The sequence below is a fragment of the Apodemus sylvaticus genome, chromosome 19 (assembly GCF_947179515.1).
Source record: "Apodemus sylvaticus chromosome 19, mApoSyl1.1, whole genome shotgun sequence".
In the NCBI taxonomy this organism is placed as follows: Eukaryota; Metazoa; Chordata; class Mammalia; order Rodentia; family Muridae; genus Apodemus; species Apodemus sylvaticus.
In genome coordinates, this window is record NC_067490.1 from 11,536,098 (window position 1) to 11,557,556 (window position 21,459).

The 21,459-nt window shown below is 41.8% G+C and overlaps 1 protein-coding gene across 2 annotated transcripts in view; it reads left to right on the forward strand.

Annotated features, from left to right (window-relative positions):
• Positions 1-2,755: 2,755 nt before the first annotated feature.
• Positions 2,756-21,459, forward strand: part of LOC127670211 (solute carrier family 5 member 4-like) — a 48,708-nt gene continuing 30,004 nt past the window's right edge. Inside the window, exons 1-5 of one of the 2 annotated variants that reach the window (XM_052164588.1) lie at positions 2,756-2,890; positions 3,535-3,606; positions 5,098-5,202; positions 7,432-7,491; positions 9,834-9,938. In XM_052164588.1, the coding sequence (XP_052020548.1) occupies positions 2,756-2,890; positions 3,535-3,606; positions 5,098-5,202; positions 7,432-7,491; positions 9,834-9,938 (477 nt within the window). The remainder of the gene's footprint in view (positions 2,891-3,534; positions 3,607-5,097; positions 5,203-7,431; positions 7,492-9,833; positions 9,939-21,459) is intronic. The other variant, XM_052164589.1, reaches the window with a different exon arrangement.

A 21,459-nucleotide genomic window follows, 5' to 3' on the forward strand; every position in this document is an offset into this window, starting at 1 on the left:
ACGAGGAGGCATAGCTACCTTGAACATGTGCTCTCTTATCTTAATGACTGAGGGGACAGTCTGGTGTGGTCTCGGTCACACTGACAGTAGAGAGGTCATTTGGGCTCTTAGACCTCTGTGCTGGTTTGGGAGCTTGGAGGAGCTCGTGACCATACAGACAATGCAAAGGTCATCTAGACCATTGGCCATCTCTGGTCCTACTTGTGGGAGTTTGTTATGATCTGGCCCTGTAGATATCAAAGATCACCCAGCTATAAGCCACCTCCATTCCAAACCTTGTGGGTGGAAAAGCAGGTTATACATCTTGTTGAAGAGACAATCCTATGTGTATAACATTCTTTGTTTTCCTGGTGTTTATCTGTGAGTACAAAGACATTTGTGCACCCAACATATATATGGTATATATGTATGAATGTATACATGTGTGATTTATGTATATATGCTTTGAATACATAGATATTCAACCACATATATTCAATATATGTAGTCAACTACACACACACACACACACACACACACAAAGTCCAACAAATCTGTCCTGAAAAATGAATAGAAGTCCTGAGCTCACATAGGAGAGGATTCTTATTTCCTTGACCCATATCATTAACCCAGACCACCAATACCATCCTCTGATGCCTGCATATCCATCAATTAAACTTGGGCAACACCTGCTCACCATAATAATAATAATAATAACAATAATAATAATAAGTCAGGCAGTGGTGCCGCACGCCTTTAATCCCAGCACTTGGGAGGCAGAGGAAGGTGGATTTCTGAGTTTGAGGCCAGCCTGGTCTACAAAGAGAGTTCCAGGACAGCCTGGGCTATTCAGAGAAACCCTGTCTCAAAAAACAAAAAACAAACAAAAAAAATGGTTATAAAATAAGTCATAGACCAAATTTTAAAAGTTTTGTTTTTTGGATTTGTTTGTTTTTTTTGTTTTTTGTTTTTTGTTTTTTTTTTTTTTTTTTTTGAGACAGGGTTTCTCTGTGTAGCCCTGGCTGTCCTGGAGCTCACTCTATAGACCAGGCTGGCTTTGAACTCAGAAATCCACCTGTCTCTGCCTCCCAGAGTGTTGGGATTACAGGCGTGCACCACCACTGCCCGACTTTTTTGTTTGTTTGTTTTTTGTTTTTTGGATTAAAAGTTTTGGATGTCCCTATTTTGTTTTGGAATGGTTAGAGCCCAACTAGATCATTAGAGGATGGTTTTCAACTTGTGGAAGATTCACGATTCTGAAAAGTGTCATGCTTTTAAGATTAGGGACTTGTTTGATTCTTCCCTGTGTGGTTTCCTTGGTCAGGAGGTCTGTGTTCAGACTTATTGAGGCCTTTGTTGAAATGAAACACTCATGGGAAGATGTTGTGGGAAAAAAAAAAACAGCTCCCAAGTCAGGATGATGTTCTTGGACCACCAAAGAAAGGACTCCTTGAACAGCAAAGGAAAACCAGGAAACAGCCACACAGACTGAATAATGTTCTTAAATGGGACTCTATCTTTTCAGTAAACCTCCTCCACCTTGTTTAGTAAGCCTTCCCAGAGGCCTTGAAAGATGGAAAATGCAGTTGCCGTGTGACCTGGTCTCTGCCAAAATGCTTATGTGAGACCTTGCTAGATTGCCCAATAGCCCTCTCTTCCTCCACATCCAGGCCATTTTTTTAAAGAATCATGTGCTGGGGTTTAAAAATAACTAATGAGGACTGGAGAGATGGCTCAGCGGTTAAGAGCACTGTCTGTTCTTCCAGAGGTCCTGAGTTCAATTCCCAACATGCACATAGTGGCTCACTCATAGACATAAATACAATAAATGATTTTTAAAAAAAATTAAAAATAAAAATAAAAAGTCAACATATAAAAATAACTAGTGAAATTTTAAGTTATCATGTATGGAAGGTGACGTAGCAAAAATCACAGTTAAAAAGCCCTGTTACAGCCTATGTCTCCTCTGGTTCTTTTGAGCATGGGACCTGCTCAATGAATGCGCCAGAATACATAAAAGGTGTTCCCGGAAGGAGCATGCAAGTCCCATTTCTTTGATCAGAATCCCACAACACCATGGTCTTGGACTATCATATAAATTTCATTCAAATTATAAGTCCAAGAGAAATATAGTACTTTGGAAACCTTGAAATAAAGAATTAACCTTATTTTCAAGAGATATTATTTTTGCCATAGAATACACTAATTTTTTTAAAAATTTATTTATTATGTGTAAGTACACTGTAGCTGTCTTCAAACACCCCAGAAGAGGGCATCAGAGTCTATTACAGATGGTTGTGAGCCACCATGTGGTTGCTGGGATTTGAACTCAGGACCTCCAGAAGAGCAGTCAGTGCTCTTAACCGCCGAGCCATCTCTCCAGTCCACTAAACGTTTTATAAGGAGCCTTTGCCCAGTGCCCCCTCTGTTCTGCCCTCTGTACCTTCCCCTCACCCCCGTATTCTCTCCCTAGTCTGCAGCTGACCCTGTCCAGTCTCGAATGTGCTGTCTTTCCCATCAACGAACCCTCTGCCCATCACTTCCAACTTCCGTCCCATCTCTGATTTTTATCCCTTACTCTTACACACCACCAAGAACACGACTGACGCAGGGCCAAGGTCCCAAAGCTTGGACACACAGCAGAGGTTTAAGGTCCATGCGTCCGAGATCAGCCCTGACACCTTGCTCCATGTGCCTGAGGGTTGATCATTAATCCAGTGCCTACATAAAGACAGGAGGAGGCATCCTTAGGAAGGGACCCGGACCTGCCGAAGCCATGGCTAGCACATTAAGTCCCAGCACCACGCCTCAGACTGAGGAGCCTCCTGTACTGTCATCGCGCATTCAGAATGCAGCTGACATCTCTGTCATTGTCATCTACTTCTTAGTGGTGCTAGCTGTGGGGCTGTGGGTATGTGAGAGCCACGCTGGCTTTTGGGTGGGCACCAGGCTTGGGGGGCAGCATCTTAGGGTGGAAGAGGTGTGTCATGATAACCGGAGACAGTGATAGGTTGTTTCTAACGTCATTGTTTTTCTATCTGGATCATTTTTTTCTGGTAGGTGGTAGTGCCAAGTGGGCTCATTCCTAAGGCAACACAAGTAATTATTCGAATAGAGGGAGGACTGGGAATATAGACACAGTCTGTTTGCATCTCCAGCATCTGGCAAAAAGAGGCAAAACATATTATCTCATTTTCTTTATTTCCATTTATTGTTAGAATTTCTGACTTGGTGAGTTGGCCACTTAAATCATTTGCGTTCTCTCCATTTGTTTTCAGTATCGAATTCTATGCTGCAATTTTTCACCCAACACAGCACAGCACATCTCTTATTGTTTCCACAACTGACAGCAAACAGTTGCTTTTCAGAGAGGACAGTTTCTTAAACTCCTCCTGGTCCTTGACCACTGAAAGTCGGTCCATGCAGAGCAGGCTCTGGAGGGTGTATCTCCTGGAGGAACGCTGGAAACTCACACCTTGGCCGGGGTGGCTGGAGCCATGAGATGCACCTGCTGCTCTTTAACCCTGCCTCCCCCTTCTCTTCTTTCCAACTCAGGCAATGGTGAAAAGCAACAGAGGCACTGTTGGAGGCTTCTTCCTGGCTGGTCGCGACATGTCCTGGTGGCCGGTAAGTGCGCCAGAGATTGTTGGAGATAAATGGGGTGTGTGCGTAGTGTGTGTGTGTGTGTGTCTGTGTGTGTGTGTGCGTGCGTGCATGCATGCATGCCTGCACGGGACCTTAAATACATTAATCAAATCTGCTCAGTCTATAGAGTGTTACATGTACGTGTGCTTTCAGAGTTGGTTGGTTGTCATTGGATGACCAGTGGGCGTGGTTTTCATTGGGGAGGACTCTTTCTCCAGATCTCAGCATCCTTCACTTGCCTCTAGTTCTTCACCCAGGCTTGAGCCTCATGAGATTTCCTTCTTCCACAACAATATGTCTATTGGTATTGCCCTCGTTCCAGTCATTGTACAAGGGGCCATGTTGATGAGATTCCACAGGCACAGGTCCTCTGACATTTCTCTATGATATATACTCATAGAAAACTCCCTGTTCCTCTGACTCTTATAATCTTTCCAACCCTTCTTCAGCATGAACCCTCGGGCCTTAGATGCAAGGGTTGTGCTGTAGATGGATCAGTTGGCCTTGGGCACCACAACTCTGTATTTTGATCAGTTGTGATTTTCTACAATGGATAAGACCTCTCTTGACTTTTGAATCTTTTTTTGTAAAGATTTACTTTTATTTTATGTATATGAGTACACTGTAGTTGTCTTCAGACACACACCAGAAGAGGGCATTGGAACCCATTGCTGATGGTTGTGAGCCTTCATGTGGTTGCTGGGAATTGAACTCAGGTCCTCTGCAAGAGCAGTCAGTGCTCTTAACCACTGAGCCATCTCTCCAGCCCCAACCTTTGAGTTGAACAGCCGACAGAACTATATAGAGGGAGATAAAGGGAAAGAACGGCCCATGACAGAGGTTGGAGAAGAAACCCCTCATTCTGGAGTGTGAAGTCCTTGAGACTGATTTAAGTTGCAAAGACTGATGACTCACTAGCAGCTTTGGCTAAAGACAGGCTCATTTCATAGACCACTGACAGAATAGTCAAAGCGCCCATAAGGAAAGGTTCAATAAGCTTGTCTGATAAGCAAAATTGTAAGTCCATTAGACTGTATATGCTGCATAATATTCAACAACACAACCCTTCTGTTGCAATACAATCAATAGTAAAACCATTAAGCATGGTTATCTTCCAAAATATTACCACTCTTGTCATTTTAAAGCAAGCTGCCCAGTCAAAAGCCTTAAGTAACATTCTTCAGGCAATCATGCTGAAGAGGGATTAGACCTGTTCTACGTCATGCGAGAATTCACTGTCACCAATGGGCCAGTCCCCTGGAAACTGCCATTAAATGACATCAAAGTACATTAGATGCAATAGCTCTAGACATTCCACCCAAACAATAAAGAATCTACATTCTTCTAACCTGATCATGGGATGTTCTCCAAAACAGACCATGTATTAGGATACAAGGCACCAATTTCTATCTAGTGTCAATAAGTCTACTCTGGAGCGCTTACCGCCAGCCACAATCTCTGATTGCATTTCAGATGGGCGCCTCTCTCTTTGCCAGTAACATTGGCAGCAACCACTTCGTGGGCTTGGCTGGAACGGGCGCGGCTTCAGGAATCGCTATTGCGGCCGTGGAATGGAACGTAAGTGGTACCAAAGAGTTTTCCTTTAAACAAATCCCATCTAAAATTATTCCACTCATACTCATCTTCTAGACATCCCGAAAAGTGTGTGTAGGTTAAAGTCCTCTTTGGTTTCATTTCTGCTTTTCTTTATGCTAGTCCTCCTTTTCCCTTAAGACTTCCCTAGACGATTGACCTCATCATTACTGACCTTGTGACCATTCTTCTGATGATACCCCTGACAAAATCATGGCCTCTAAGACTCAATGTTTGTTATCATTTGGGGGATGTGGAGAGGATGTGGCACACTCTACAGGAACTTAATCTTTTCTCCCCTGCCCCAATGTTTTCTCATGTAGTATATATGCACGCAGGCATACAGGGGAGAGGAAGACACGAGTGTAGAAGAAAGGCAGACCATGGTCAGAGTTTAGACTGACAGTGTACTGGCTGGTTTTGTGTGTGAACTTGACACAGGCTGGGGTTATCACAGAGAAAGGAGCTTCAGTTGGGGAAGTGTCTCCATGAGATCCAGCTGTGGGGCATTTTCTCAGTGATCAAGTGGGGAGGGCCCCTTGTGGGTGGTGCCATCCCTGGGCTGGTGTTCTTGGGTTCTATAAGAGAGCAGGCTGAGCAAGCCAGGGGAAGCAAGCCAGTAAGGAACATTTCTCCATGGCCTCTGCATCAGCTTCTTCTTCCTGACCTGCTGGAGTTCCAGTCATGACTTTCTTTAGTGATGAACTACAATATGGAAGTGTAAGCTCAATAAACCCTTTCCTCCCCAACTTGTTTCTTGGTCATGATGTTTGTGCAGGAATAGAAACCCTGACTAAGACACAGACCATCCCTGGGTGAACTTAGGAACGACTAAGAATCATCACAAACACCTTTGTTCTTCCCTGGTGTATTTCCTCTCATTTCACATCAGTAGCACGAGAGCCTCAAGTCTATACCCGGCCTCCAGATGTGCCCTTTGGCCAGAGGTTGATTGTGATAGCACCATAGACTTTGCCTCTAGAGTCACGTTCAGATGGCTCCCTTGGGTGCTGCTCTTGGGCTACAGCTCAGCTGTTCCCCTTTAGCCTGGCATGTGGCACTGTGCTTGCCCAACCTCTAGGGGTGTGGTTCCCACCTCTCTAAGATAAGGAAAAGTGCCTAAAGTAGTCACCTCACTTGCTGTTGAAGCAACATGGGGACACCTGTCAGGAACCTGCAAACACACGTGTTAGTGTTTGGTTGTGTCTTTGCTATTGTTTTGTCTGGGGCGTTATGATTAACCTCCCCCATCAAGAATATTCATAAAGGGCTGGAGAGATGGCTCAGTGGTTAAGGACACTGACTGCTCTTCCAGAGGTCCTAAGTTCAAATCCCAGCAACCACATAGTGGCTCACAACCGTCTGTAATGAAATTCGATGCCCTCTTCTGGTGTGTCTAAAGACAGCTACAGTGTACTTACATATAATAATAAATAAATCTTTATAAAAAATGTTCATATAAAGCTGGGCATGGTGGTGCACACCTGTAATCCCAGCACTTGGGAGGCAGAGGCAGGTGGATTTCTGAGTTCGAGGCCAGCCTAGACTACAGAGTAAGTTCCAGGATAGCCAGGGCTACACAGAGAAACTCTGTCTTGAAAAACCAAAAAAAAAAATTAAAAAATAAAAATAAAAATAAAAAAATTAAAAAGAATGCTCACATAGCTTGAAATCTCCTTTTGATGGCTTCATCCATTCAAGAATATCATGCCCACTGCCTGATATCCAAGAGCAATATCTTCTGATAAAAAATTGGATGCTTTTCCAGTGGCCCAAGTAGGCCCAGTCTGCCATATTGCGTGTCTTTTATCTCATATCTTGGGTCATGCCTCCTATGTCCCAGAAAGTGTTGGTCATAAACACAGAGGAAAGGACATAATAGTTGTCCAAAGATCTCAACTGTTTCACTGGGACAAGATTTAACAAAATGGGTTCTTACTGCTGTGTATGTACTCTGTGGTCCATGCCTCACTCTTTCAGCTGGTCTCCAGACAATGCAAGGTCTCTCATGATGTTTAGCTTCTGTGTGGTTTCAATAGATCCCAACACCGTCCTGTGGGGCACCAAAGCTGAACCTCGTGAAACCTTTGGAAGGCAAATCGAGTCATAGAATTCTGTCTGTGGTCTCCGAAGAGCGTGTCTTTCCCATAATGTAAGCGACATCTCACAAGCAATGGCTCCTTGACTTTACGTTCTCTCCTCGGTCTCTTACAGGCCCTGCTTATGGTGCTGGTTCTTGGGTGGGTGTTCGTCCCTATCTACATCAAGGCTGGGGTGAGTATTCACAGACCTACAAATGAGCCTTCCAGAAGGAATCTCCAACTGCTCTTCTTCACTAACATCTTCATAGTGAAACTCAGTAGTCAACCTTCTCATGTCCTACTTCTAAAGATATACAGGTGGCAAAGCGCCCATCCCTCCCCTGGAAGGGCTATGTGCAGGATCTGGCCACAGATGGGCAAGGATTCTGTAAGGCTCTGCCTGTGTAATAGCTACTGTGCTTGTCTTTACCTGGTGCAGGAACCTGAGTCTAGGACTTCCCATATGGTTTAAGGGAAGCTCATGAGAAGTAATCAGAAATGACTTGGCACTATCCTGAGGGGCATGACCTTTGGAGGCAGGAAAAAAATCAGGCCCAAGTGTGCTAAGAAGCTAAATATCAGGCAAGCCCTTGCAGTATCTGGAGGTCAGCTGAAAGATAGAAAGTGTAAGGGGTAGAGGTGGGTTTGCATGAATGGGGGAGGGGAGGGGATGTTCAACTGTAATATCCATGTATCCTCTCACCGCTGGGAAGTGAGCAGCCCGGATTTCCAAAGACTCAAGGTTCATGACCAGGTTCATATTTTAGGAAGCACCACTCAAGTCGGTTGAGAGGACAACTCACCCAAGCAGTGGGGCTATGGTGAAAAAGACAGACATCATATTTCATGATTTTATAAGAGGGGCGGGGGAGGGAGAGATAGATTCTCCTGGGATAAAGGTAACATGCTTGATACCAGATTTAAAATGTAAGGGGGTGTAGACAGAAGCGTGGGAACAATTTGAAGACTTGACACTTCCTGTTCAGGCACTGTGCACCCTCCATTAGTGAGGCTAGAAATTACAGAGAGGAGACAAGTGACGGGTTAACAGGGAAAAAACGACTCACTTTGGGAATGGGTGTTCAGTGCCTTTTGGAGTCCATCTTAGTGATTTTCGTGTATCTATCAAAAGGCCAGAGAGGAAAGTCCTTCATTTAGTTCACAGTCATGAAGGTTAATCACTATAGTCCCCAAAATGCTTTAGCCACTGCTGTATCAAAACATGGTGCAGAAATGGAGAAGGAAATGGATACCTGGGGGGGAAGTCAAGCATGGACCTCATCCTTGTTTTATGACCACCCGTCTCTAAAGACCTCAGTCACTCCTGTGAGGATAGCATAACCAGATGGTGGAGGCCCCCTTACCTGTCTCCCCACTAAGCGCTGCTTCATTCAGATTGCCCAGTCTCCATATCATCATGTGAGGCACCAAAGCTGAACCTCCTGAAAACTTTGGGAGAAAAATCAAGTCACAGGATTCTGTCCCTGGTCTCCAAAGAGGGTCTCTTTCTCATAATAGAAAACACGCTTGTTCTATGGCAATAGTTCTTAAGTCTGAGGTTATTTTAGAAGCAGGTTGAAAGTCCAAAGTCTTATTAGAGACTCTGGGGGAAACTCTTAGTTAGGGTTGCTGTGATAAAACACCATGGACGTAAACAACTCGGGGAGGAAAGGGTTAAGTTCACCCACCCGTCCACAGGATGCTCCATCATTGAAGGAAGACAGGGCAGAAGCCTGAAGGCAGGATCTGAAGCAGAGGCCATGGAGGAGTGCTGCTAACTTTCTTGCTCACCATGGTTTTCTTCAGCCTGCTTTCTTCTATCAACCAGGACCATGGCCCCAGGAATGGCAGAGCTGGTAATGGATTGGAAACATCCACATCAATAATGAACTAAGAAAAACGTACTCAGGCTTGCCTACAGGGCAATCTGGTGGAAGCATCTTCTTGGTTGAGGCTGCCCCTCTTCCCAAACGACTCCAACTTGTATGGAGTTAACATAAAACTAGCCAGCACAACAGATAATTGGGTTACTTACTTACAAGAAATGTTGCTCTTAAATATTGCAGCATTATTAGTAAAAACAATATAAATGTATATCTATAAGTCATTTGGAGTTGTAGGCACTTAATGTCTACATGGACAATAAACCCATATTAGAGCTGAACATGGTAGTATATACCTATAACCCCAGAACTCGGGGATTACAAGCCAGAAGTTTGTGAATTCAAGATCATCCTAGACTACATTGTTAGATTGCCTTAAGGAAGGAAGGGAGGAAAACTGGCTCACTTGGCAGGCAAGAAAAAAAGATATAAAACTATTTGTCAATGGTCACAACTTCTAGTAAATGTTAGGAAGGAATCATAAGATGGCCTGCCCCAAGTCTCCATGATCATTTCAGTCTATAACTCAATCAAGGAACTAAACCCTTCTCACCTGGTTATTCCAACCTACGATTCAAGGTTCCTAATTGCCCATAGGTGTTTACCAGATGTAGACTCTGAGGAGAATTCCTGTTGATGTTTGTCTCTGCAGGTGTTGACCATGCCAGAATATCTCAGGAAGCGCTTTGGTGGGAAGAGACTGCAGATCTACCTTTCTGTGCTCTCCCTCTTCATCATGTTGGCCATTCAAACTTCCGTGAGTTCAGCGCCTCCTGACAGTTTAGCTGTAAGAGAGGTTGCTTGATAGAATGACAAGATTATAAAATGGGATGTGGTATTTCAGCAGCCTGGAGTCTTAACCTCCATCAGCTCTTTCTACAAAGCATTCATGAGATAAAGAATTTTAGGACTCGGGCTGGAGAGATGGTTCAGCAGGTAAGAGCACTGACTGCTCTTCCTAAGGTCCTGAGTTCAAATCCCAGCAGCCACATGGTGGCTCACAACCATCTGTAATGAGACCTGATTCCCTCTTCTGGTGTGTCTCAAGAGAGCTACAGTGTACTTACATATAATAATAAGTAAGTCTTTAAAAATAAGAATTTTAGGACTATTAATAGAAGTATAAGCCATCTAATCCTGCTAGCCTTCAGCTATGAAGACTGAATATATACAAAGAAAATATTTTCTCTTTAAGTGATAGCTATTCAGTGAGTTATCTTACCTTCTATCTATTCCATTGTATAATATGAACTAGAAACTAAAAATAGGTTAAAAACAGAGACAACCTTATTTATGTGCCCATACTGATTAAATGCTCCACAAAGACAAACATGACAGACTAACAAGGAAACCAAGAGGGGGGTTGGGGCTCATCATTCTTTGGAGATAAGCAAGGACTGACCAGAGTCAAGAGTGGTCATGACGTTTGCAGATTTATTGGAATATCTGTGCCAGGGAAAGATTGCTCACTCTGGAATCTTTCTGGGCTAGTTGAATACTTATAAAATACTGAAAGTTTTCCTCATGTACCTCCTAAGGTGCAAACACTTCCATAAAATTTTTTTACATTCTCTTTAGCTACTCTGCAGCCATTTTGAGCTATGTTTTCTTGGTGAAAATCCTTCTTCATTCTCTCTCACACGTTAATATTTCAATCCAGGTTAATGTTTTCCTTTTCCCATGAACGAGAAGGGGATTACTTTGCCCTATCATATACTTTCTTTTTCTTAATTCACCTTATCTTTTTTCCTAAAACTTCCTCTTTAAAGTAGATACCACAATTAAATGTCAAAATAGATTTTTTTTAAGTTGTGTCTTTGGAGGTAATTGAAAAGAAAGAAGAAAAAAATTTGAAGACTCAGCACCCAGGACAGAATATATGGAAAAAGTAGTTTGCCCCATGTGCATTTGTGTATAAAGATACATTATCAGCTTTACAGCCCATTGGGTGTCATTGTTTTTATGAGAGAAAGGCTGACCTTAACCTTTGCTTTTTGACTGAGCTGAATCATTGTTATAAGCAAATCAGTTGCCAGGCTCGGGTGACATAAACATTTGCTTACTGATGAATGAAATTGTAAGTTATCCATAGGGAGACAGCGCTGAAGTTGCTTGCAGAGAAAGACAATTTGAAGAGAAAGAGGGAAGCCAGTGAGACCAGGGGGTGTCAGGAGCCACGTGCTTCCACTGTAATACAATAAAAGTACCCAATTCCCCTCCAAGTCTGACAGCTAGAGCTTAGTCTCCAAAAAACCCTTAGCTCAAGAATAACAACTTAAGAGGTCCTCCCAGTATGTGAATCCCAAAATGGAGGGCTTCTGGTGATAGGAGGGGATGAGGATATTGGTGAGCTAACTGGAGGTACAAAGAAGCCAAGAACCTCCCTGTTGGACTGTGAAGGATCTGTGGTCAGCCACAATGACACACCACCAGGAGTCAGCTTGCCTGCAAGAGTGTCTTAAGTGGTACCAGTGATGATCATTTAGACATGGGTATCTCTGTCTCTGTCCTTTTTGCATCTCTTTTGCTGTAATGAAGACCATGACGGTCTTGGTTTGGGTTTTACTGCTGTGAACAGACACCATAACCAAGGCAACTCTTACAAAGAGTTAATTGGTGCTGGCTTACAGGTTCAGAGGTTCAGTCCATTACTATGAAGGCATGGCAGGGTCCAGGCAATACAGGAGGAGCCAAAGGTTCTACATCTTGTTCCAAAGTAATCAGAAGACTGGCTCCCATGCACTTAGGAGAAGGGCCTCAAAACCCACCCCCACAGTGACACACTTCCTCCAACAAAGCCATACCCACTCCAACAAGGCCACACCTCCAAATGGTTCCGCTCCCTGGGCCAAGCATATACAAACCACCACACTGACCTAAAGCAACTTGGAGAGGAGAACATTTGTTTCATCTTATGGTTTATGGGGCATCTTGAAGGGAGGTCTGGGCAGGAACCCAAGGGACGGGAACTGAGGCAGACATTATGGAAGAACGTTGTTTACTTGCTCGCTCCCCACTGCGTTCTCAGTTCAGTTTGTTTCTTTTTTTATTGTTGCGGATTTTGAGTTTTTGGTTTGTTTAGGTATTGGTTTTGGTTTTTCAAGACAGGGCTTCTCTGGTTGTCCTGGCACTCAATCTGTAGACCAGGCTGGCCTCAAACTCAGAGATCTAGCCACCTCTGCCTCTCAAGTGCTGGAATTAAAGGCATGTGTCAGCACCACTTGGCTTCAGTTTAATTTCGTGTCCCACCCACATTGGCCTGCCCAGGAATAGCATTGTCCATGGGGCTAGACCCTCCCACATTAACATTTTGTGCCTAAAGTTGTTCAAATATGAATTTTTAGCTGGGCGTGGTGGCGCATGCCTGTAATCCCAGCACTTGGGAGGCAGAGGCAGGTGGATTTCTGAGTTCAAGGCCAGCCTGGTCTACAGAGTGAGTTCCGGGACAGCCAGGACCACACAGAGAAACCCTGTCTCAAAAAAACAAAAAAAAAAAAAAACCCAAATATGAAGTTTTATGTTGGATATATTTAATAACAGTAAATTAGTTATTGATACATAATCCAACTATGCATGATTTCAGGATCATAAATGCAATGCTTTAGTCATACTACACAATAGAAAAAACAATAAATTAATAGTGTGATTTTTCTTTTTTAAGCCCCTTAATTGATACATTAATACTATTCTGTGTGTTATTTTGATGCCACATAAAAGCACAATGATGCCGGGCAATAGTGGCGCACGCCTTTAATTCCAGCACTTGGGAGGCAGAGACAGGTGGATTTCTGAGTTCAAAGCCAGCCTGGTCTAGAGAGTGAGTTCCAGGATAGAGAAACCCTGTCTTGGAAAACCAAAGGGAAAAAACAGAGCACAATGATAAAATGGCGGCAATTCATAGTCAGCATATAATGATCCATTGTTTCTATGTATTGAAAAGTTTTTACATCCATTTTTCTAGCAGTTTTGATATGCACCATGAAGAATAAATAGTTCAACCCTTAGTTCTGCTATAATGTAGAACACTTGAACTTAGTGTTTTTTCATGCCCAGCCCATATTTCTCTATTGTTTCTGCCCCTTTACCCTTTCTAGCCTTTGGTGATCAATGTTCTAATCTCCTCTCCTATGACATCAACTAATTTAACAACCATATATGGGTAAGAACACGTTCTAGTTGTTCTCTATGCCTAGCACGATACAGTTTTGGCTCACAGTCCTTTCAAATGGTTACTTTATGTGCTTCAGGACTTTTTGTGGCTGACGATACTACATTATTCAATGGGCCGCCTTCTCTTTTCCTATTTCCCTAGACGTGGACATCTAGGTTTGTTCTATGTGTTTATTGTTGTACATAAGGCAACAATAATCAGGGTGCAGATTTCTCTTCAGTTCAGTAATTTATGTTTATGTGTACATAAAATTATAGGGTTGCTATATTGCCGTGGGTTTCTAGATTCAATCAACCCATTACATTTATCTTTCAAACTAGCTTACAAATGACCAGGTTTCCACATTGTTTTCCACATAGTTTTCGTACATACCCCATGTCGGGTGATTTTCTCCTGCTTACGCTCCCCTTACCTCTCAGATTCTCTTTTCCCACTGTAGCCTTTTGCCTTTCTAAATTCTTATCTCTTCTTGTCCAGATCCCCCTCTTTAGAAATCTCTACCCACAGTCACACAGCCTCTGCCTAGTCTCCTGGCTTTCAACCAGATAAGCATCTTTAGCAGTCACATAGTACAATCGGCATCTGAGACAGGATATGTGGTGTTTGCCTTCTTGGGCAGGGTTAACTCGCTTAAAATAATATTTTCTAGTTCCATCCAATTTCCTGGAAATTTTACAGTTTATTTGCTCTAGATTCATTTTTCTAGTCGTCCGTGGATATGACTGTAGACTCACCCCATTTCCTATGGTTGTGAGCCGAGCGTCTATACATAAGGATGTTCATGTGCTGTGTCTATGACACAGAGTCCTGAAAAGATATGCCCCGTTGTAGTGTAGTGGGGTCGGGCGGTAGGTCTGTTCTCGTTCTTTGAGATCCACAGCAGTTGTCTCAGCAATAGTGAATAAAGATTCCTCTTCCCGTGGTCTACCTGCGTTTGTTGTCTTCTGTGCTTGGCTGATGAAAACCATTCTGAGATGATCTGATTTGCCTCTCTCTGATGGATAGAGACACTGAACACCTTAAAATACTCACTAGCCATCTGTGTGTCTCCTTTTGAGACATGTCTGCTTGTATTATTGGCCCAGTGTTGATTAGAATTTCTTTTTCTGATATTTAGTTCTTGCAGCTTTTGCAGGCATTAAGCCCTTGTCTGAAGTCTGCCTGGCAAAGGTTCCTTCCTGTTCTGTGAGCTGTCTCCTCTGTGGATAGTTTCTTGCAGTACAAAAGCTTTTTAATTTTATGTAACCCATTTGTCAATTCTTGTATTGTTTCCTTTGAGACTGGTGGTCCATTTTTCAGCCTATCCTATATCCTGAAATGTTTCCCTTATAATTCCAGTTGTTAATTCTTTGAAAACTTCAGACACACAGTTTCCTCCTAACTCCTCCCAAATGCATTTCCGGTTTTAAAACAAGGTCTTTGGTCCAATCAGAGTTCACATGTGCATAGTGTTAGAGATAAGGATTTATTTTCATTCCTCTGAGGATGTTTATCCAATTTTGCCAGTACCATTTGTTAAAGACCATTTGGAGGAGCAGGTATTTTTGATACCCTTGTTAAAATTAGGTGTCCATAGCTTTGTGTGTTTGTCTCTGGCCTAACATCAGACTTCCCTGGTGAGTGCTGAATTTACTACTGTGGCTCTGTAACATAGTTGCAGGTCAGGTAATATGAGGTCTCTGACTAGCTGTGTTCTTTATGCTTAAGACATCTTTGATTACTCATAGATTGTGTGTGGGGAGGTGTCCGCTTCCATACAAGCACAAGGACTGTATTGTACTTCTGTGAGAAAGGTCATTATATTTTGATGGGTATCGTACTGGATCTGTAGATTGCTCTTGAGACTAAAGCCATGTTCACAACATTAATTCTACTGGTTTAGGGGCACAGAAGTTCTTTGCATTACCAATGTTTCCCTCCACTTATTTCATTCAACATCTTAAAGTTTCTCCCATATAGAAAGAAGCCTTTCACCTCCTTGGTAAGGTTAAGTCCTAGGCATTTTTGAGGCTATGATGAACAGGGTATTTTTCTCAGTCTCTTTTCACTGTTGGTGAATATAAAGCTACTGGATTTATATGCTGGCTTTGTATTTTGCTATTACCACATCATATGCAGATAAAAATAGATAACATTTTCCTGTGTTATCTTCATCCCTTTTAGCTGTTCAAGCCTATCCATCTACGGTGTAATGTAGTTCTGAGGTTCCTTTTCTGGTTTTGATTTAAAGAATCTAGATATCTGAAGTCCCCCCCCCCCATGATTATAGGGTTTGGGCATATGTGGTTATTTTTGCCTTAAAGTTCCTTCTATGACACTGAGGGCAAGAGTCAGTATATAAATATTTACAAAGCTATGTGCTTTAATGAATTGTTCCTTTACCAATATCTAGTTGCCATTTTTTATCTCTTCTGATTAGGTCAGGAGTTTAAATCTACGTTATCAGAAACAACCATTGCTATGCCAACTTGTTTATGGCTTCGTGCTGCTTTATAGATTGCTTTCTAACCTTTGATACTCGGTCTATAGATATTTACTTCTTGGAGTCAGCATATAACTGGGTCAGTGTTTTGTTTGTTTAAATCCAGTCCGCTAGTGTGTGTTTTAAAATGGGTGAGTTAAGGTCACTGTGCTCACTATTATGAACCAGGAGGGTTTGCTGTTGTTCATGATTTTGTTTTGGTTGTTCTGGCTGATGGTTGACAGTCATACGCTTTTTCCCATGGTGGTGCTGGGTGTTTGCTGGTTTGCTATGTGGATATGACTGGCTCCTTCTCCATTCTCCTCCGTTGACCAATTGCCTTCAGGTCCTGTACCATATACTCTTGGATATAAAACTTCCTCCTTCCTATGCATACAGTATTTGGTCGAGAATTTTCCATACTGCCGATTTGTTGCGAGTTGCCTAAACTGGTGTATGTCTTGGGATATTCTGATCTCTTCATCTGTTTTTTTTTTTATTTTTGATCTCTTCACCTATTTATTTTGTTTTTATTTTATTTTATCGGAAAACCATCAAGCATTGGCGATCTTCCTGCCTCTGTCCTCGAAGCTGAAGTCATAGGATTGTAACTTAAGAGACTTTTAATATGTTCACAGGGCGTCTTGAAATTGCACCCAGTTTCTTCTACTTCATTGGCTGTGCTTGCAGCCCACTTTAGATTTGTTTTTTAATTAATTATTTTATGTACCTACGTCCCTAATGTTGCCCCCCCTTCCTGGTCCCCCCTCGCAGAGTTCTTCTCCTCCTTCCCCCTCCCATTTGCCTCTAGGAGCATGCCCCAACCCCTGTATCCTCCCACTCTCTGGGGCATCAAGTCTCTACAGGATTAGGAGCATCCTCTCCCTCTAAGGCCAGACAAGGCAGTCCTCTGCTACATAGGTGCAGGGGCTTTAAGCCCTCTTGCTGTTGCAGTCATAAGTGCCCTCCTGACTCCGCAGGCAAATCTGCACTGTCATCAAGATGTGGCCTGTAACTCTGGGCCTGGGTTCCCTGTTGGCTCCCACTCCAGGGCTGGACCCAGGCTGACTGGTTTCATGCCCTTGTGCCCGGGTGTCTCTGCAGGCTCATCTAGCTTTAGTGTTATCAGAGACCTACAAGCTGGCTTTCTGAAAGAACTGCATAGCCTCACTTGGAAACTGCATGCAAGCCTTCTACTTTCTCTGAGTCTTCACCTGTATTTGTTACTTTTTCATTTGCATTTGTTACTTTTCGTTTCTTTAATACTAGCTATTCAATCTGAACAAAAATGTGCCTGAGTGTAGTTGGGGTTACCAATGTTCAACTTTTTCTTTATTTAAAATTTTTGTGGGGATGGAGAGAAGAAGGTTCGGTGGTAAAAAGTACTCACTGTTCAGAAAGACCTGAGTTCAGTTCACTCATGGGGAGACTTACAAGGATATGTAAGTAACTCCAGTTGCAGGGGACCTGAGATCCTTCCTCTGGCTTCCACTGATAGCAGGCAGACAGGAAGTACACTTGCTTTCAGACAAAGCATGCATACACTTAACACAAAGATAAGAAGATTTTGAAGATTTAAGTAAATTCTATGCGTGATTAATATTTCTCCTTGTAAGAATGATTTCTTGAGATCATTTATTCATCTGTATTCAGCTCCCATCTGTAACCAGTGCTTTCTGCTATGGAATTCTTTTAGTGTCTAGTTTGTAAATATTGTCCCTATTTGTCAGGTCTTCCCTTGGTTGAGTTTCCCCCCTTTTGCAGAGGCAAAGGCTGGTATAAGAGCTATTCCTAACTGGCATACAGAGTGTCAGGTTTCCTATGGTATTTCCACAATACGTTGCTTGGGTTGAATTCACACACCTCTGTATCTCTGCCCCCTATTCATACCCCTCCATGCCCAGGATTCCCCTTTCTGACTTCATGTCACTTGTGGTGTATTACCCTCTCTACATGACCTCTTTAAAGCCATCTTCCATGTTTATGGGCCCCTCTCTGCTTTTATAACCTCTGTTTGCACTCATGCCCATACAAACACACACACACACACACACACACACACATTCATACACACTCACACAAACATACATACACACATATATATGCATACACACACAAATATATGTATGTGTGTATATATGGTTATGTATGTGTGTTACCATTTTATTTTTATTTACTTTTACTCTATAATATTTATAATATCATACTATTTATGTGATATTTATTTTATTTCTATTTATATATAAATTAGAAGCTGAGATCCTCATATGACAGATAATGTGTGATGTTTATCTTCCTGAGCCTGGGTTACCTCATACAGTATGTTTTCCAGACATTTCTTGCAAACCATGATTTTGTGTTTTTTTTTTTTTCTTTATGGCTGAATAAAACTTCACCATGTATATCTACCACGTGTAGAAAGGTCTTTCCACTTCCTAGTGTCTTCCTCAATTTCTCTTCCAGAGAGTTAACATTTTCATCATAAAGAAACCTTCTTGGTTAGGATTATCCTTAAATGTTTTATATTTTTGAATGGATTGTCAATGGGAGAGGATCCACGAGCTTTTCCTTGGCGTGTTTGTTTTCCATGTCTGGTAAAGCTACTGATTTCAGAATGCTGGTGTTATACCCTTCCGCTTTCCTGAAGTTGATCATTCTACACATCTTTCTGGGATCTCTCACATATAATATCTTATCATCTGCAAATAGGGGTGATTTGATTACTCCTGTTTATGCACCTTCCATCTCCTTGTCTTGTCTTCTTGCTGCAAGTGCTGTGTTGAGATGAAGTAGGAACTGTGAACTGCCCCTTCTCGCTCTTGATTTTAATGGGGTTTCTTCGAGCCTTTTGCTGTTTAGGGTAACGTTGGCTGTGGGTTTCTCATTCGTAGCCTTTCTTGTGTGTCTGCTCCCGCCATACCACCCCTGGGACTTCAACCATGTAAGCATGCTTTTGTCACAGGCTTTTTCTGCATCAGTTCAGATACTGATGTGATTTTTGTCCTTGACCATTTATGTGATTTATTACATTTACTGACTTACATATGTTGAACATTCCCTGCTTGTCTGGGATAAAACCAACTCAATCATGGTGGATGGTCTTTTGACATGTGTTTGTATTGAACTTGCAAGTGTTTTATTAAGGATTTATTTAAATCTCTGTTCATGTGGTATATTGGCTGGTGTTTTGTTATGCGCTTACCTATTTTTGACATTAAAGTGATTCTGTCTTCATAGAAGAAACCTACAAGTGTTCTTTTTGCTTGTTTTCTTTTTATTTTACATAATTAAAGAAATATTGGATGTATATCTTCATTGAATGTCTGATATAATTCATGCCTTGGCTGGTTTTAGTAGGAAAAGTTTTTATTAGTTTTAATCTCCTTATTTGTTATGGGTCTGTTTAGATTATTAACGTCTTTTTGGTTTAGCTTTGGTGGTTTAGATGACTCTATTAAAAAACATCTGATTCTCTTGGATTTTTTCATTAATAGAGAAACGTTTTTAAAAGAATTCCCTTATTACATTCTGAATTTGTCTGTTATAATGCAGTTTTCCTGTTCATTTCTGATTCTGTTAACTTGAGTCCTCTATTTCTTTAGTTGTTTTGGCCAAAGGTCTGTAAATCTTATTTATCTTCACAAAGAACCAGCTCTTAGATTCATTGATTCTTTGTGTTGTTTTCTTTGGTTCCATTTAATTGATTTCTGGTCTGATTTTATTTTTTTCTGTCCAATGAATTCTGGTTTATTTCATTCTTGTTTTTCTAAAATTTAAAGTTGCATCATAAAGTCATTTCTTTGTATTCATATTTTATTTTTATTTTTATTTATTTTGGTTTTTTGGGGGGTGGGCTTTTTTTTTCTTTTGCTTGGTTTTGTTTTTTGAGACAGAGTTTCTCTGTGTAGCCCTAGCTGTACTGGAACTCACTCTGTAGACTAGGCTGGCCTCAAACTCAGAAATCCGCCTGCCTCTACCTCCCAAGTGCTGGGATTAAAGGCATGTGCCACCACTGCCTGGCTTTATTTTTCAATGTAGAAGTTTAGAGTTGTAAGATTTCCTCCTAAGACTACTTTTAATCTGCCTAGAGGTTTTGTTGTGTTGTTTTAATTTTTATTTAATTCCAGAAATTTCTAATTTTCTTTATTTCTTTTTTTAATGCATTCCTCACCCAGAAATGTATTGTTAATCTCCATGAGTTTGTGTGATTAGCAGAGATTCACTTGTTGGTTTTCAGTTCTAGGATACAGGGAGTTATTTCAGTTTTTCTTAATTTGTTAAAATTTGTTTTGTGTCCCAGGATGTGGTCTATTGTAGAGAAACTTTGGTGGGCTACAGCATAGACTATATATTCTTTAGTGTTTAGATGGAATATTCTGTGGATATTTCTTATGTCCGTAATAATGTATGAATCACTTAATTCTGATGTTTAATTTAATTTTTGTCCAAATTACCTGTTTGTTGGAGAAAGCAGAGTATTAAAACTACCTACTAATAGCTTCTCTGTACCTTTGATTGGGATCGCTAGACTTTGGTGCATATGCGTACTACATACATACAAACGTATGGGGGGTGTTTTCTGGACTATAATGTCTTCTTAGCTAGTGCTCTCTTGATTAGCACAAAGAACCCATTTTATCTCTTTTGATGAGTTTTAGTTTGGAGTCTAGTTTATCGGATATTACAACAGCGGCATCTGCTTGCTTCCTGCCTTCATTTGCATGGGATACTTTTTTTTCCTATCCTTTTACCTTAAGGCGGTGCCTGTTTTTAAAGCTGGGTCTCTCAAAGACAACAAGAGTCAGTTGGGTTTAGTTTCTCAATCCTTTCTTCTAACCTGTGTCCTTTTGTGGAGAGTTGAGGCCATTTAAAGTCATCGAAAGGTGCATGTTGATTGTGGCAATTTTATTGGTCCTTTTTGCTATTTGTGATCTCAGTCCTGCTTTGTGTTTTGATTACTGTGACTGCGTTTCCTTCCTTTATATAGTCTTACGCTTACTCCTTTCTGCAGTCCAAAGCATTGTTTTCAGGAGTCTCCCCAGGGCCCACACTGCTCTCCAGGCAGGTTGTAGCCAGGTTACCAGATCAGAAGCTTCTCCGTGTTCTCAGACCCAGAGGGTAGCTCAGTATTAAACAACATCTGCGGATGACACGGGGTCACATCCCTTCTAGTCGTGGGGAGTGACAGAGAAGAGTTCCTGTCCACGCTGACACATCCTACTGCAGAAGCCACTGTGAGAGCTGACACTTGTTCTGCGGATGCTAGTTCCAGCCTCTTTTCTCCAGGGATGCCTGGGTTACCATTTGGATGTTTGGATTGGACTTTTGCTCGTCCTTCTGTTCCTGGGGAAGAGTAAGCTCTGTGTGGCGTGTCTCTCTTATTTCTTCTTATTTCTCTGTGTTCTCAGATGTCTTACCTCTCCCTTATTACTTTTGATTTTTTGTTTTTTGATTTTTGGATTGTTGTTGTTGTTTTCTTCCCTTGCCTCTGGAATAACCTGTTCTTTCTCATCCTGACTCTGCCTCACGATCTGGGGGAAGCTTCCCTGCATTCATTCATTCATTCATTCATTCATTCATTCTTTCTGTCTTTCTTTCTTTCTTTTTTCTCTTTCTTTCTTTCAAGGTTTTTCCAAGACAGGATTT